The sequence below is a fragment of the Pelophylax lessonae genome, assembly GCF_965119305.1.
Source record: "Pelophylax lessonae genome assembly, chromosome: 2".
Lineage (NCBI taxonomy): Eukaryota > Metazoa > Chordata > Amphibia > Anura > Ranidae > Pelophylax > Pelophylax lessonae.
In genome coordinates, this window is record NC_138769.1 from 310,491,037 (window position 1) to 310,507,842 (window position 16,806).

General features: G+C 42.5%; 1 protein-coding gene across 2 annotated transcripts in view; it reads left to right on the forward strand.

The window, feature by feature from the left end:
- Positions 1–16,806, forward strand: part of VEZF1 (vascular endothelial zinc finger 1) — an 83,649-nt gene that overhangs the window by 54,754 nt on the left and 12,089 nt on the right. For both annotated transcript variants that reach the window (XM_082246147.1, XM_082246148.1), the window contains exons 3-4: positions 3,917–3,980; positions 7,234–7,420. In XM_082246147.1, coding sequence (XP_082102273.1) covers positions 3,917–3,980; positions 7,234–7,420 — 251 coding nt within the window. The remainder of the gene's footprint in view (positions 1–3,916; positions 3,981–7,233; positions 7,421–16,806) is intronic.

The window sequence follows — 16,806 nt, forward strand, 5'->3', positions numbered from 1 at the left end:
TAAGGTGGTTCTTTGCCCCTGTCCGTGGTTCCTCCAAAAGGTTGTCTCTGATTTTTTCATTTGAATGAAGATATTGTGTTTCCTTCCCTGTGTCCCAGCCCAAAAAATCAGAAGGAAATTGCCTTGCATGCCTTGGATGTGGTCCGGGCAATTAGGGTGTACCTGGCAGCTACTGAGGCTTTTAGGACGTCAGACTCACTATTTTTGCTCACGGATGGGCCTCGGAAAGGGTTTGCATTCTTCCTCTGCTACCCTTTCCAGATGGATCAGACAGATGGTAATTCAGGCCTATTCCATCAGGTTCCTCCTTTTCCTGTCAAGGCGCACTCCACTTAGGGCCTCCTGGGCCTTCCGTCATCGGGCGTCAGTGACGCAGGTTTGCAAGGCGGCCACCTAGTCATCGATGCACACTTTCACAAAGTTCTAGTGGATGTGTTGGCATCTGCGGATGCTTCTTTTGGCCGCAAGGTTTTGCAGACTGCTGTTTAGAGCAGTGGTCCTCAACTCTGGTCCTCAGGGCCCACTAACAGGCCAGATTTTATGTATTACCTTGGGGAGATGCAGACTAGAGTACTGCAATCACTGAGCAGCAAATTATATCACCTGGGATGTATTTCAGTTATCTTGCAAACCTGGCCTGTTAGTGGGCCCTGTAGGCCAGGGTTGAGGACCACTGGTTTAGAGGACCTGGTCCTCTTTGAGGGTGTTTTGTTTTTTTCATGTGGGCTCCAGCTGTTTTTGGTTGAGCTCCTGTTGCCTGGTTTGCTACTGTTTAATCTTGGGAATATTTTTTGCTGTTCCCACCCCTCATGTTTAACACTGCGTTGGGATGTCCCAATGGTCATGAAGATCACGAGCTGTGTCTGTCAATGAACAATAGAGAAAATTGAATTTTTGACTTGCATAAAATCCATTTCTCTGATGTTTGTTGACGGACACAGCACCCACCCCACCCCTCTGTGGAGTTGTAATTCTTCTGACACTGTAACAAAACTGAGTATCTGTAGCAGAGAGGAGGAGTATACCCCCTGGGACTGCCCATAGGCATAGCCAGATTATTTTCATGCCTAGTGTCCTACTCCTGTAGGGGGCAGTATAACCCAATAGTAATGAAGGTCAGGAGCTGTCAGTCAATGAACATCAGAGAAATGGATTTTACCATAAGTCAAAAATCCCATTTTTTATTCTTCCACAATATCTTTCATCTATGAAGGCAACTGCTAGATTTATATCTAATTTTTCACCTTGGAACACTCCCATTTTAAAATGTATACATGTCGGATTTAGATTAACATCAGCACAGTTCTGGACCAGAAGGATTTGCCCCCTAGTGACTAGGCCATTTTTTTGCAATTCAGCACTGCACAATTTCAACTGAAAACTGAGCGGTCGTGCGACACTGTACCAAAATAAAATCGATGTCCTTTTTTTCCCCCCACAAATAGCTTTCTTTTGGTGGTATTTGATCATCTGCAATTTTTTTTATTTTTTGCGCTATATATAAAAAGGCGACAATTCTGGAAAAAAATTTTTTTCACATTCTGCTATAAAACATTCTCAAAAAAAACAACAACTTTAAAATCAAAATTTTTTCATTCTTTTAGGTCAATTTGTATTCTGCTACATGTTTTTGGTAAGAAAAAATAAGCGTATTTTAAATGGTTTGCGCAAAAGTGATCACGTCTACTTTTTTTTTTTGCGGCGGACAGATCGGACCCCTTACTGACATTTTTGACACTTTTGGGGGGACCAGTGACATTATTACAGTAATCAGTGCTAAAAATATGCACTGTTACTGTAATGACACTGGCAGGGAAGGTGTTAACATAGGGGTGATCAAAGGGTTAATTGTGAGCCTAGGGGAGTGTTTTCTAACGGGGGGGGGGGAGCCTGTGAAGTGATCATAGAGACCTGTGATCCTATTTACAACTACTGACTGTCCTCTCAGCAGGGAGCGTATGCGGGTGCCCGGCGGCAAACACGGCCACCGGTTCCATGGATCGGCATCCCCGCTGCCTAGCCCCCAGGAGCACTCCCGCGAACCGCCGTTCCCCTACGTTGATTTGCGCAGCCGAGCCAGCCTGCCGCAGTAAAACTGCGACGGACGGTCGTCATGTTAATGTCCTTTTTTTTTTGGGGGGGGGTTTCCTTTTCCTTGGAAGCGTTCTTAGTATGTTGGAAGCAGTAGTTTTTGGGTTAAACGTTATCAAAGCAATAGCATAGTGAAGAAAAAAAAGCTTGGTATTTACAGCAACTCCTTAAAGTCGAACTATAGGCAAAACTTATTTTATTTGTTTTCTATTTTGGATAGCGCAAAAGAGGGCTAAAACCCGTTAGTATTTTTTTGTTTTGTTTTTTTCACTATCTGTGTCCCATTGTGGAGAGTTCACTTTCTATCCCATAGCAAAAAAAGAAAGCGAGATGAAATCCCTGTAAATTAAGAGAATTTCTTGAGGACCTCCAGGGCACCAGAACTAGTGTTTCCCTTTGGAAGATTTCCCCTCTTACATTTCTGGAGATGAGCCAAAATTTGGGAATTTCTTGTACTAATTGTACACAGGACAAATGGAGAGAGTGAATCTCCTTAACAGGGGCACATACAGCAATAAAAACTGACAAGTGTTCTAATCCCTCTGCACGCGGTCCAACATTAAACAAAGTTTTGCCTTTAGGTATGCTTCAAATACCTGTGGATTCCCCTCTCCCCCCTCCATTTTTGTATTCATTAGATCAGCTCTTAACCTCTTTCGGACCGCCAGCCGCAGATGTACTGCTGCAGGCTGGCCCTCCTGCGCGAACTGGCATAGCCCTACGTAGGTCACGCGCCTGCAGCTAGCGGGCGAGCGCGTGCCGCTGCCGGCATGCTCCTGCCCCCACTCGGCAGCGGGGACTCCGATGCACAGGGCTGGCGGCTCCGATTGCCGCCAGCCATCCGCGATCGCTCCCCACAGAGAGAGAAACGGTCAGCTGTTGTAAACACAGCTGACCGTTCTTCTCTCTGGAATGATCAGAGTGCCTATGATCCTGCTATATAGGATCACAGGTCCCTGTGATCATTTCACAAGCCCGACCCCCCCATACAGTTAGTGTCGTTATTACAGTAAAAATGCATATTTTTAGCACTGATTACTGTAGTAATGTCACTGGTCCTCCCAAAAGTGTAAAAAATGTCAGGTGTCCGATCTGTCTGCCGCAATGTCGCAGTTCCACTAAAAATGGCAGATTGCCGCCATTACTAGTAGAAAAAAATAAAAATGACCTAAATATTTCCCGTAGTTAGTAGACGTGATAACTTGCGCAAACCAATCAAAATACGCTTATTGCAATCTTTTTTTTTTGGGGGGGGGGGGGGGGATATAGCAGAAAACAAATTGGCCTAAAATGTTAAAAAAAAAAAAAAAATGATTTTTTAAATTTTTTTTTTGTTTTTTGGGATGTTATGTTATATATCCGAATGTGAAAAATGTATATATATTTTTTTTTTGTTCAGAATTGTCGCTCTTTTTTTGTTTATAGCATAAAAAATGAAAATTGCACAGGTGATCAAATACCACCAAAAGAAAGCTCTGTTTGTGGGGGAAAAAAAAGGACATCAATTTTATTTAGGTGCAGTGCTACACAATTGTCCGTTAAAGTAATAGTGGCAAATCGCAAAAAATGGCCTGGTCATTAAGGGGGGAACATCTTTCGGTCCAGAAGTGGTTAACCAATGAACAATTTTAAAGTGGAACTTTTATCAGTGTTTTTCCTTCTGTATACAGTGAATGCACCTGCATACTAGTAATCTGAATACCCTTTTGTGTTTTTGGTTTTCTTAAACAATTCTTGATATAGTGTATGGTCACAAAGGTGTAATTCACCACATTTTGTTTTGTTTCGCTATTGATGTAACTTTTCTATTTTTTTTCCCTGACAGACCTGATCATTTAAGTTGTCATGTGAAGCATGTGCATTCTACCGAAAGACCCTTCAAATGCCAAGTAAGAGAACAACATTTTGTTAACTCCAGTGTTGTACAGTTGATCACATGTATTTAATTAGCACTGTCCATTTATGCAGTGCTTTACATATACAGTATCTCACAAAAGTGAGTACACCCCTCACATTTTTATTAGATCTTTTCATGTGACAACACTGAAGAAATGACACTTTGCTACAATGTAAAGTCATGAGTGTACGGCTTGTATAACAGTATAAATTTGCTGTCCCCTCAAAATAACTCCACATACAGCCATTAATGTCTAAACCCCTGGCAACAAAAGTGAGTACACCCCTAAGTGAAAATGTCCAAATTAGGCCCAAAGTGTCAATATTTTGTGTGGTCGCTCTTATGTTCCAGCACTGTCTTAACCCTCTTGGGCATGGAGTTCAACAGCGCTTCACAGGTTACCACTGGAGCCCTCTTCCACTCCTGCATGAAGACATCATGTAGCTGGTGGATGTTGGAGACCTTACACTCCTCCACCTTCCATTTGAGGATGCTCCACAGATGCTCAATAGTGTTTAGGTCTGGAGACATGCTTGGCCAGTCCATCACCTTTACCCTCAGCTTCTTTAGCCAGGCAGTGGTCATTGTGGAGGTGTGTTTGAGGTCGTTATGTTGGAATACTGCCCTGCGGCAAGGTCTCTGAAGAGAGGGGATAATGCTCTGCTTCAGTATGTCACAGTATATGTTGGCATTCATGATTCCCTTAATGAACTGTAGCTCCCCAGTGTCGGCAGCACTCATGCAGCCCCAGACCCTGACACCCCCACCACCATGCTTGACTTTAAGGAAGACACACTTGTCTGTACTCCTCACCTGGTTGCTGCCACACACGCTTGAGACCATCTGAACCAAATAAACTTATCCTGGTCTCATCAGACCACAGGACATGGTTTCTGTAATCCATGTCCTTGGTCTGCTTGTTTCCAGCAAACTGTTTGTGGTCTTTCTTTCTTTAGAAGAGGCTTCCTTCTGGGACGACAGCCATGCAGACCAATTTGATGCAGTGTGCAGTGTATGGTCTGAGCTCTGACAGGCTGACCCCTCCCGCCCCTTCTCTGTAGCAATGCTGGCAGCACTTATACGTCTATTTCCAAAAGATAACCTCTGGATATGAGGCTGAGCACGTGCACTCAACTTCTTTTGTCAACCATGGCGAGGCCTGTTCTGAGTGGAACCTGTCCTGTTAAACTGCTGTATGGTCTTGGCCACTGTGCTGCAGCTCAGTTTCATGGTCTTGGCAATCTTCTTATAGCCTAGGCCATCTTTATGTAGAGCAACAATTCTTTTTTTCAGATCCTCAGAGTTCTTTGCCATGCGGTGCCATATTGAACTTTCAGTGACCAGTATGAGAGTGAGAGCGATAACACCAAATTTAACACACCTGCTCCCCATTCACACCTGAGACCTTGTAACAAGTCACATGACACCAGGCAGGGAAAATGGCTAATTGGGCCAAATTTGGACATTTTCACTTGGGGTGTACTCACTTTTGTTGCCAGCAGTTTTGACATTAATGAGTGTGTTGAGTTATTTTGAGGGGACAGCAAATTTACACTGTTATACAAGCTGTACACTCACTACTTTACATTGTAGCAAAGTGTAATTTCTTTAGTGTTGTCACACATGAAAAGATATAAAAAAATATTTCCAAAAATGTGAGGGGTGTACTCACATCAGTCCCTGCCCTCAAGGAGCTTACAATCTACTGTCCATAAAGCTAGGTATGATTAAAAAAAGAGTAAACACAGTTGATTGATAATAAATGGCTTTAACCAAACACTACCCATGAGTGAAAGAAAAGTTTTTGTGTTGTTGTTCATGTTCTCTGAAAAATGGGCAAGAAATCATAAATTCTGCCAGGGTATGTAAACTTATAAACACAACTGTAGATACACACACTAGGGCCTGTTTTCGACAGGAGCCAGTTAACCTGCCAGAATGTCTTTTGGAGTGTGCCAGGAGTACCCAGAGGAAATCCATGCAGGCACAGAGAGAACATGCAAACTTTAGGCAGGTAGTCACGTTGTTGGGATTCAAACCAATGACCCCAATGCCGCTAGGCGAAAGTTGTGATGAAAAACCTCAGCATTATCAATGCCTTTAGTTTGCAATATTATGTATAGTATTATATTTGCAATTTCTCTTCTGCTGATAAATGGTAACAATGGGTGCAGAAAGTATTTGTGTTAAAAGGATTAGCTTGGCCATTCTGAACTTGTCAGTAGATGGTTATGACATTTTTACACCACTCATAAAAATGGTAAGGCCATGCCTGATTACTTACTGTACACCTGTAGTACATCAGTAGCTGTGTTTGCATTATTAGCTTTTTTATCTACAGTGGATGTTATTTAGATAACATACAAGTGAAATTTAAAATGTATGTTAAAACTATTCAATATTCCTTGCAATGCAAAAATGTGGTCAATGTAGTAAATGGGTACAGTGTATCATAACATTGTAGGTGTGCGATTAAAGTGCATTTAAACCCAGAACGGAAAATGTAAAATATTGCAGCTTACGGGGGGGGGGGGGGGGGGGGGGTTGTGTGGTATGGTAGCTGCGTTGTTTTTAAGCCCGTTTTGCTTTATTTTTAACCTTGTAGTCCTGCAAATAACACTTTCTGTATCACTTCAGGGTATCTGTGGAGGGAATTATGGTTGTCACCCTTACCCTAGGTCCTCCTGATATGGACTACAGATGTGTCCCTATCTCTATCTATATTACAGGGGGGGGGGGGGGCAATTTGTAGTTCACAGATGATAGCTAGGAAGGAAGATCTTCTGTGGTGCAGCTCCCAGGAAGTGACAAGAACACGGCCTTGTTGGCATTCCTTTAAGTCTCTAGCAAGTTAGCAAAAACATTTTTTAAGTAGTACAATCCACTACTGTGTTTTAACTTTTTAAAGGGACTGCAACTGACATTTTGTATATGCTAACCTATAGAAAAAGGTTTTACTTAGAATTCAATTTGAACATATTCAAACTTACGCCTTTGTGTCAGACTGCATTTTTTATATTCTAGTGAACAAAAGGTGCCTCGTGCTGATAGCTTGATGGCAGACACGCAGATTTTGTAATTCTGGTTCCATTACCATAAATAAACATTGAAGAAATACACTGAAAGCAGCTTTGTAAAATAAGGTTCATTCATGGCCAGTTCCACAAGTTGCTGTTAACATTTTAATTTTGTCAACTGTGCGAAGAACTCGAGTCAATAGATGTTGTAAAATTCTTCTCTTTCAGACCTGTACTGCTGCCTTTGCCACAAAAGACAGGTTGCGGACACATATGGTGCGCCATGAAGGAAAGGTGTCTTGCAATATATGTGGCAAACTTCTTAGTGCAGCCTACATCACAAGTCACCTAAAGACACACGGCCAAAGTCAAAGTATTAATTGTAATACCTGTAAGCAAGGTAAAAAGTTTCAAGGTAAATATCTTTTTTTTTATTATCTTTATTGCTCTGTATACTTATGGTCTGCATTATCTAAATCATTAATTCCAGTGATCTTTTTAGTATCTGTCTTTCTAAGACTTCAAGCGGAAGTACAGCCAAATACCTTAAATTCTCCCCTGCAATCAATGTAAGCGGAGTTCAGCCTTATGTGTTAAAATAAAAAAGCCCAGTTTTTCTACGTGTGTTTTGATGCATTCAGTGCTGTCACATGACTTCAATTCCTCTTCCTACTGACTCCAAGAGCAGCAAGTGGGTGTGGTTACTGAAAGAATGTGACATCACTTCCAGGGAGGGACATTGTTCCTCTGTAGCCAGTGGGCGTATAGAGGATGGGAGGGGCTGATCATAAGTTCCCGCCCAGTGTTCTCTCATAAGTAAGGATGCATTGTACATATTCATGAGAAAATGAAGAAATAATTCACACGGGGGAGGGAATTGTCAGTGTAGCTGGAAGTGCTCTGGGGTCTTAGCTCAATCTACAATGATCATAGTACAGGCAAGACAGAAGAAAATGAACTACCCAAAAATGCCGTCGTCCAAAAAATGAGATAAAAAATTATGAGGAGCTATGGCTTGGAAAAGACCAATCACATAGTTCCACACAGAAAAAAGCTGGACTTTCTAAGGCACCCCATGGAATGAATCATTATGACTCAGTTTATAAAATATGTAGTTTTATTCAAAAACAATTATTAAAAAATGAGGACAAAACAAATAATCCTCATTCATAACGTACATAACAAAGAAACAGAAAAAAGAAACATTACTAAAATGAGTAACCTAGGACTATATCTAACCCAAGTGACCCCGGGGGATCGATTGGAGAAATGTGTAGGTTATTACTATGTGTTACAATATCATATTAGTTTAATCATTGCAGAATCATATCTGATCTGTAGGTGTATGCGTTTCGCAGCGTGCTTCTTCAGGACCAAATTTGTATCAGATTTTTGCCTCCCGGGCGGACATAGAGGGCGCGAAGATAAGGGGGAGATGTATTGGGGGAAAGAGTTTTTGCAATAAACCAGTAAATTGAACTTAAAATATCTTCTTATCAAGATTGGCAATCAACTAAATAAATTTTGTTTGTAATTTCAGGTCGGTAGTTGGACAAAGGGTCAGAGCAGTCCCATAATGGAAAGTCACTAAATATGTTTAGTTACTAGGTGAACTCCGTATCAATATATGACAGGAAGGAAGATAAGTAAAGTTCATTCCAGAAGAGGGCTTACTTGCACCTCTTAAATTCAACTCTCATGTAGCAAGGACATAGAAGGAAAGAAATGTGGCCGACAACCAGTTCCTATATTATAAAGAGGAGATATTGTTGTCCCTGTAGATTTTTGTCAGGTGTCCGGTAGGACCCTGAGCCTTAAGATAATTAGGTGCACCTGGTCTTACAGGTGAAATCGATGAGTTTCTACCCTTCAAGCCCAATTATAGGGCTTATATGCCTCCTTGTATGGAGAGTGCCCCCCGAAAATCTCGCCGCCGTCGGGATTTGACGGCGGCGGAATTTTCGGGGGCACTCTCCATACAAGGAGGCATATAAGCCCTATAATTGGGCTTGAAGGGTAGAAACTCATCGATTTCACCTGTAAGACCAGGTGCACCTAATTATCTTAAGGCTCAGGGTCCTACCGGACACCTGACAAAAATCTACAGGGACAACAATATCTCCTCTTTCTAATATAGGAACTGGTTGTCGGCCACATTTCTTTCCTTCTATGTCCTTGCTACATGAGAGTTGAATTTAAGAGGTGCAAGTAAGCCCACTTCTGGAATGAACTTTACTTGTCTTCCTTCCTGTCATATATTGATACGGAGTTCACCTAGTAACTAAACATATTTAGTGACTTTCCATTATGGGACTTCTCTGACCCTTTGTCCAACTACCGACCTGAAATTACAAACCAAATTTATTTAGTTGATTGCCAATCTTGATAAGAAGGCATTTAAAGCGGAGTTCCAGCCATTTACTCACCTGTCCAACGGTCCAGCGATGCGGCCGCCGGAAGCCTCGATCCTCTCCCTCGGCGCCGGCATCACTGCTGTGGGCACCCGGCTGTTACAGTTTGCGGCTTCACAGCCGGGTACCCACTGCGCATGCGCGAGTCGCGCTGCGCGCCGTGATTGGCCGGCAATCTTCTGGGACCTCTGACGTGTCACAGAAGATTGCAGGGAGGGAGGGGGAGAGGAGAACTTCCGCTCAGGGCGCCGCGGCGCTCCGAGCGGAAGTGGGAGCGGGTACCTGTCAAAACTAGGTACCCGCTCCCCCCCCCAAAAAATGACATGCCAAATGTGGCATGTCGGGGGGTCAGGACTCCCTAAAGCGGAAGTTCCACTTTTGGGTGGAACTCCGCTTTAAAGTTCAATTCACTGGTTTATTGCAAAAACTCTCTCCCCCTTATCTTCACGCCCTCTGTCTGCCCGGGAGGCATTGGCTACACCCCTTAGGCAGAAATCTCTGATACAAATTTGGTCCTGAAGCACGCTGCGATATGCTCAGACCTACAGATCAGATATGATTCTGCAATGATTAAACTAATATGATATTGTAACACTTATAGTAATAACCTACACATTTCTCCCACCGATCCCCCGGGGTCACTTGGGTTAAAATAGTCCTAGGTTACTCATTTTAGTAATGTTTCTTTATTCTGTTTCTTTGTTATGTACGTTTTATGAATGAGGATTATTTGTTTTGTCCTCCTTTTTTTAATTGTTTTTGAATAAAACTACATATATTATCAACTGTGAGTCATAATTATTCATTCCATGGTGTGCCTTAGAAAGTCCAGCTTTTTTTCTGTGTGGAACTATGTGATTGGTCTTTTCCAAGCCATAGCTCCTCATAATTTTTTCTCTCATGGTACAGGCAACCACACTAAGTCTACGTTTTCCACTAGTGCGACTTGTCATGCGACTTTGGACACAGTGGCATGACAAGTCACAGTCTGTTTTCGATAGCACCCGTTCCCATATATGCGACTTTGAAAATCAGTGAGTTTGAAAAGGTACCTGCACTACTTTGATGCAACTTTTGATGCGACCTTGATCCAGAGTTTGTAAAGTTGGATCAAAGTCGCACTCTAAATCGCAATAGTGGAAACGTAGACTAAAGCTCTGTTTTCCACTAGTGTGACTTGTCATTCGACTTTGGCCACACAGTCGCATGACAAGTCACAGACCATTGATTTCAATGTCACCTGTTCTCATCTATGCAACTTTGAAAAGGTACCTGCACTAGTTTTGATGCGACTTTGATCCAGAGTAAAGTTGCATCAAAGTCACACTGAATCGCAATAGTGTAAACATAGACTAAAGCTCAGTTTCCACTAGTGATTTGTAATACAACTTTGGACACAGTCGCATGACGTCACAGCCCATTGATTTCAATGGCACCTGTTCCCATCTATACGTCTTTGAAAATCAGCGACTTTGAAAAGGTACCTGCACTACTTTGATGCAACTTTTGATGCGGCTTTGATCCAGAGAGTGTAAAGTTGGATCAAAGCTGCACTCAAATGTTACACTCCTAAGTTTCACTCTAGCCCAGTGGCTACGTTTCCACTAGTTTGACTTTTAAGTTGTGCGATTTTGAGGGCACCTTTGATCCAACTTTACACTCCCTGAATCAAAGATGCATCGCTCTCGCTCATCTAGGCATGCCTGTCTAAGAAAGACCGACAACCTTTTCAGGAAGTGAAATGCAGATTAACAAATTCAGATAAAGATTTCTAACATAACTATTAATAGGAAAAATTAAATTTTGGACTAGAGTTCCCTTTCAGTTTGAGACGTTTCTGAGATGATTTAGAACTTGACGGGAGCATTTAACCTGAAGCTAACCTCCTCCTGGTCTTCATTTGACCTACTTCAAGCTCATTTTGCATTTCAATACACTTGTGCAGTTTGGGTTTGCAAAACCCGACGTGAACAAAAGCTTATCAACACCAGTCCAAAAAGTCGTTTAGAATGGCAAATTTTTTATTACAGTCCTTTTTAAGAGGTAAAGCTGATATAAACAAGCATGCTCAAAAGTATTTGAAATTACCTTAGGTAATGGGAATTGGCATGGATTTAAGGTTTGCAAAAGTGATAGATGTGAATTCAGCCTTTTTGGGCATCATTACTAGATGGCACCAATTACCTCTGTGCCCCATACAGGGCAGCACTGCTTCTATGACTAGGCCTCAGTGTGCCCTTCTAGATTTGTAGTGTTTTTCATGGTTTATCCTGCAAATTTGTGTAAAATTCTTGCTGTTCAAAGTTAAGCCCCGGTTCACATTAGTGCGATCACAGAGATCGCATGTAATTCAGAGCGTACTGCTCCTAAATTACATGCGATCTCATGTGCGGTGCAAATTTCAGCCATACATTTGTATGGCTGAATTCGCACTAAACACGCACATGACCCCTTTTCTTTATCCGCAGCAGAATCAGATCGCATAGTGGTTCCTCCTATTTAGGAACACAGGTCTCTGTGTTCATCCAGTGAGTAAATCCCCCACACAGAAAGCACCCCTAGGCCAGTGAGGGTGAACATTGACACCCCAGATGTTTTGAAACTACATTTCCTATGATGCTCATGCACTCTGCATTGTAGTTGAGCATCATGGAAAATGTAGTTCCAAAACATCTGGAGTGCCAAGGTTTGCCATCACTGCCCTAGGCTCCCATTTAACCCTTTGATCACCCCTGGTGTGAACCCCTTTCCCGCCAGTGTCATTCGTACAGTAACAGTGCACATTTTTAGCACTGATTACTGTAGTAATGTCACTGGCCCCATCAAGTGTCAGGGGACCGATCTGTCCGCCGCAATGTTGCAGTCCCGCTAAAAATCACTGATCGCCGCCATTACTAGTAAAAATTAAATAAATAAAAATATAAATCTTTCCCCTAGTTTGGTTTGCGCAAAAGTCTACAATCAATATACACTAATTGAGATTTTTTTTTTACCAAAAATATGTAGCAGAATACATATTGGCCTAAAATGATGAAAACATTTTAAATTTTTTGTTTTTTTTTTGGGAATGTTATATAGCCGAAAGTAAAATATATATTGTAGTGTTTTTTTTTTTTTTCTCAGAATTTCGCATATTTTTGTTTATAGTGCAAAAAATAGAAATCTCGGAGGTGATCAAATACCACCTAAAGAAAGTTCCATTTGTGGGGGAACAATGGTATCCATTTTATTTGGGTACATCGTCGTACGACCGCGCAACTGTCAGTTAAAGTAACACAGTTCCTTATCACATAAAATGGCCTGGTCAGAGAAGGGGTAAAACCTTCCAGTTCTTAAGTGGTTAAGAGTGAGAATAATTCTAGCACTAGTGCTCCTTAACTCTAAACTGGTAACCTGTAGAAATTTGTAAAGTGTCGTTTATGGAGATTAAGTACCAAAGATTGTCGCCATTCCACAAGCGTGCTCAATTTTGAAGCAGGGCATGTTGGGTATCAATTTACTCTGTAACATTATCTTTCACAGTATAGAAAAAAAAAATTGAAAAACTTTACGGTTTTTCTATTTTTTAATTTAAAAAAAGTGTTTATTTTTACTAAAAATTGTGCTTGTAAGACAGCTGCGCAAATACAGTGTGACATAATGCAACAAACTCCATAATATTCTCTAGGGTCTCTGCTAAAATATATATATATATATATATATATATATATATATATATATATATATATATATATATATATATATATATAATGTATGTTTGGGGGTTCTAAGTAATTTTCTAGCAAAAAACAATGCTTTTAACCTGTAAATAACAAATCTCAGAAATAGGCCTGGTCCTTAAGTGGTTAACCACTTCTGGACCGGAAGGATTTATCCCCTTAATGACCAGGCCATTTTTTGCACTACGCAACTGCGTTATTTTAACTGACAATTGCGCTCTTGTGCGATGCTGTACCCTAATAAAATTTATGTCCTGTTTTTTTCCCCCAAAAATAAAGCTTTCTTTTGGTGGTATTTGATCACCTGTGTGTTTTTTTTTTTTTTTTTTTTTTTTTTGCGTTAAGAAAAAAAGCAATAATTCTGGAAAAAAAATAAAACCTTTTTTTACTTTCTGCTATATAACATTCCCAAAATTTAAAAATCCAGATTTTTTTTTTCATCGTTCTAGGCCAATTTGTATTCTGCTACATATTTTTGGTGAAAAAAAAATCCCAATAAGTGTATTTTGATTGGTTTGCACAAAAGTTATCGCGTCTACAAACTAGGGGAAAGATTTGTCATTTTTATTTTTTTTACTAGTATTGGCAGCGATTTGCAATGTTTAGCGGGACTGCGGCGAACAGATCAGACACCTAACTGACATTTTTGACACTTTTGGGGGGACCAGTGACATTACTACAGTATTCAGGGCTACAAATATGCACTGCTACTGTACTAATGACACTGGAAGGAAAGGAGTTAATACCAGGGGGTTAAATGTGTCCCTAGGGGTCCTTTCTAACTGTGAGGGGGGTTTGGCTTGCTGCATGAACACAGGGACCTGTGTTCCTAAATAAGAGGAACACAAGAATCCATGTGATCATAACTGACAACCGCAGTCTGCCGTGTCTCCACCGCCAGACCCGCTGGTTGGCCCCCCTGTGGCCAATGGGCACACACGGTCCCGCAAAGCGACGTACAGCAGTAAAACTTTGGTGGCTGGTCGACAAGTGGTTAAAGCAGAATTAAACCCTCCTATCCTTTACAGCCAAGGACGCTGCTTCTGTTTAAACTGCAATGATCCTGCACTTGTGATCAGCTATGACACCAGCCATTTGGTTTGACAGTTTGGTTGAGGACACAAGAAAATGTGACAGTTACATTCCCTGCATTCCAGGAATGTAACTGTCGTTTGAAACTGTTAAATCAATGGGTTTATTTCCACTTTGATTTACTGCTGTTTGGGGGCTATGGGCTTCAGCAAAATGGCAGCCTCCAGCAAGAAGTAAGTTGTTATGGGTAAAGTTCCGCTTTAATCATCAGTTTACTGCATCTGAAATTTATTCCCACAGTTTTACAGTTCTTAAACCTAGATGTGTGTAAATCGCACAGCTGAACTGATTACTGCAGATGGATTTTGTTGAAACCTTTCAGGCTAATGTTATCACAGGAAGGTTGGCAGCATCAAAGAGCTAAGGAAATCTGACTGTTTTCCTAGTACCACCCCAGAATCAGGCTCAGAATGGGGGTGGGAGTAGATTTTAGCTTAATTAGGTTTTTACTGGATTTACACTTTAAATGTCTCTATAAGGAATCCCAGGAAATAACTGTAAATCGATGTATACCTGGGAGAAAAAAAGGTGATCAATTCAATTATGCTGCTTAGTCTGCCCATCACTACATGGACCTGGCTCCAACATTACAAAGGATGGTGCTGTAAGGCAGTAGTAGGGGAAGAGAGCTGGAAATGTGTGTAGGAAAATATGATTGAATCTTCACAGGCTTTGACTGACAGCAGCAAAAGCCAATGGCAGAGGAATATTAATTACCTTAATGCAGAGAAAAAAAAAGACGAAACAAAAAATCTTCAAGCTCGGTTCACACTGCTGTGACGACAAAGTTGTGTAACTTCCTTCTGACTTGGATGCTCTTTAGGAGCCTGTACAAGGGGCTGAAACTGCACCCAAGTCGGACCAAAGTAGTGCAGGAACCTTTTCTGAGTCAGAGCGACTTGTGTAGCATCAGTTAAGATGGCTCTCGTAGGGAAACATTGAATTAGACATGTCATAGAACTTGGGGTCTCACAAGTCAGATCCCATGTTGCAGCAGAGGGAACCGAGCCTTAGGCCCCTTTCACACAGGCGGACCGTTCCGATCCGCCTTTCCCTTTTTAGGCGGATCTGAACGGATGCCACATGCATCTCTATGGGGCATCGGATGTCATCGGAGACATGTCCACTGACATCCAATCCGTCAAATCTGGATGGATGGAAACCCTATTTCTCTTACGTCCTCCGACAGTCGCCGCCTCTTCATATTCGTCACATATGGGGTATTAGACTTTGCTCCGAAGGAGTAGCTAGGCAACAGAATATGTTAACATTAAAGCTTTTAACATATCCCACCCTCAAGGGGTGGTCCCCTCAGTCAATACCCTCCTACTTCCTGCAACCATATCTCAGTTTTAATGTCTAGCTTGTCAGGAGTGGCTGGCTCTCTCTGTGCTGGGGCTTTGTGCCCCAGACTCTTTCTTCTTTTTAGATTTTTTGTTTGAGTTTTCTCTCTACCTTTACTTAGCTGTTCTTTTTGTCAGCATTAGTTCTTCGGATGAAGAGGATCATGCGGGCTGGGTCTCGGGCTGATCCCCCTGGTCGCAGGTCGTGGGTCAGTGGCTTCCCAGCCTGCCATCGAGCGTTCAGCCAGGTAACGCTCCTGGCACAGTGAACGACCCATCCCTGTTCGGTGCAGGGATGATTGGTGAGGTGGCTACCTCACTGGACGCTGTGCGGTTTCTTAACCCCCATTCTGTGCGTCTTGTATGCGACTCTCCCTGCCTCATGTGCAGCGGCTTGTTCGCCTGTGCGGGTCCCCCACGCCACTGTGAGGTAAGTGTATTTATGTGGGGACCTGTCTGTCTGGGGGGGGTGTCAGTCTGGGACTGTGTAACCTGCCTCTATTCACACTGTTTGTCTCCCTATCTCTCGGCTGCATGCTGTGGGCTGCAAGGGGGGGGGGGAGCTGTGTGACACTGTGTGTGTCAGCCTTGTCAGTGTGAGAAGCTGTGTGCTGTGGGGCATGTTTTGTGGCATGTTTGGGCATTATACAGCGATCGCTGCGGCGATCTGACATGTTTTTTTATATGGAGACATGTGTGCATTACTGTACTGTGGAGCGGCGGTTTCGGCGCCAAACGGCGCCATTTTGCCTACACTCGCTCCGGCCGCATGTTCTACATGCATGGCGGCCATTTTCTTGTAGCCTCCCATAGGCTTTCATAGAGCGCCCTGGCAGCATCACTTCCTCTTCTCCAGGACCACCGATCGAGGCAGCAGCAGCGGCGAGGGTCTCCTCAGGTTTTATCCTTCCTATCCATTGCCTGTGTCAGTTTTATTGTCCCTGTGGGGGTCTCATTGTGCTTGTGTTGTGGTGCGGTGGGCTGCGCTCGCCGCGCGTGTTAAAGGGGCAGTTAACCCTTTATTATCCGGCATTTGTTGTTGGGGCAATGGATTCTCAGGAGGGCAAATTTCCTACCGCCTTGGTGGAAAGCCAGGGGACCGCTGTTTCCCCCCCAGGGGGGGATTTAGCCACTATTGTGGCTGGCCTTGTTGCTCAGGTGCAGATGCTGGTGGCTGCTCAATCTACTAAAAGACCCAGAGTTGCTCTTTCCTCTGATTCTGAGGGTGAAGGTGAT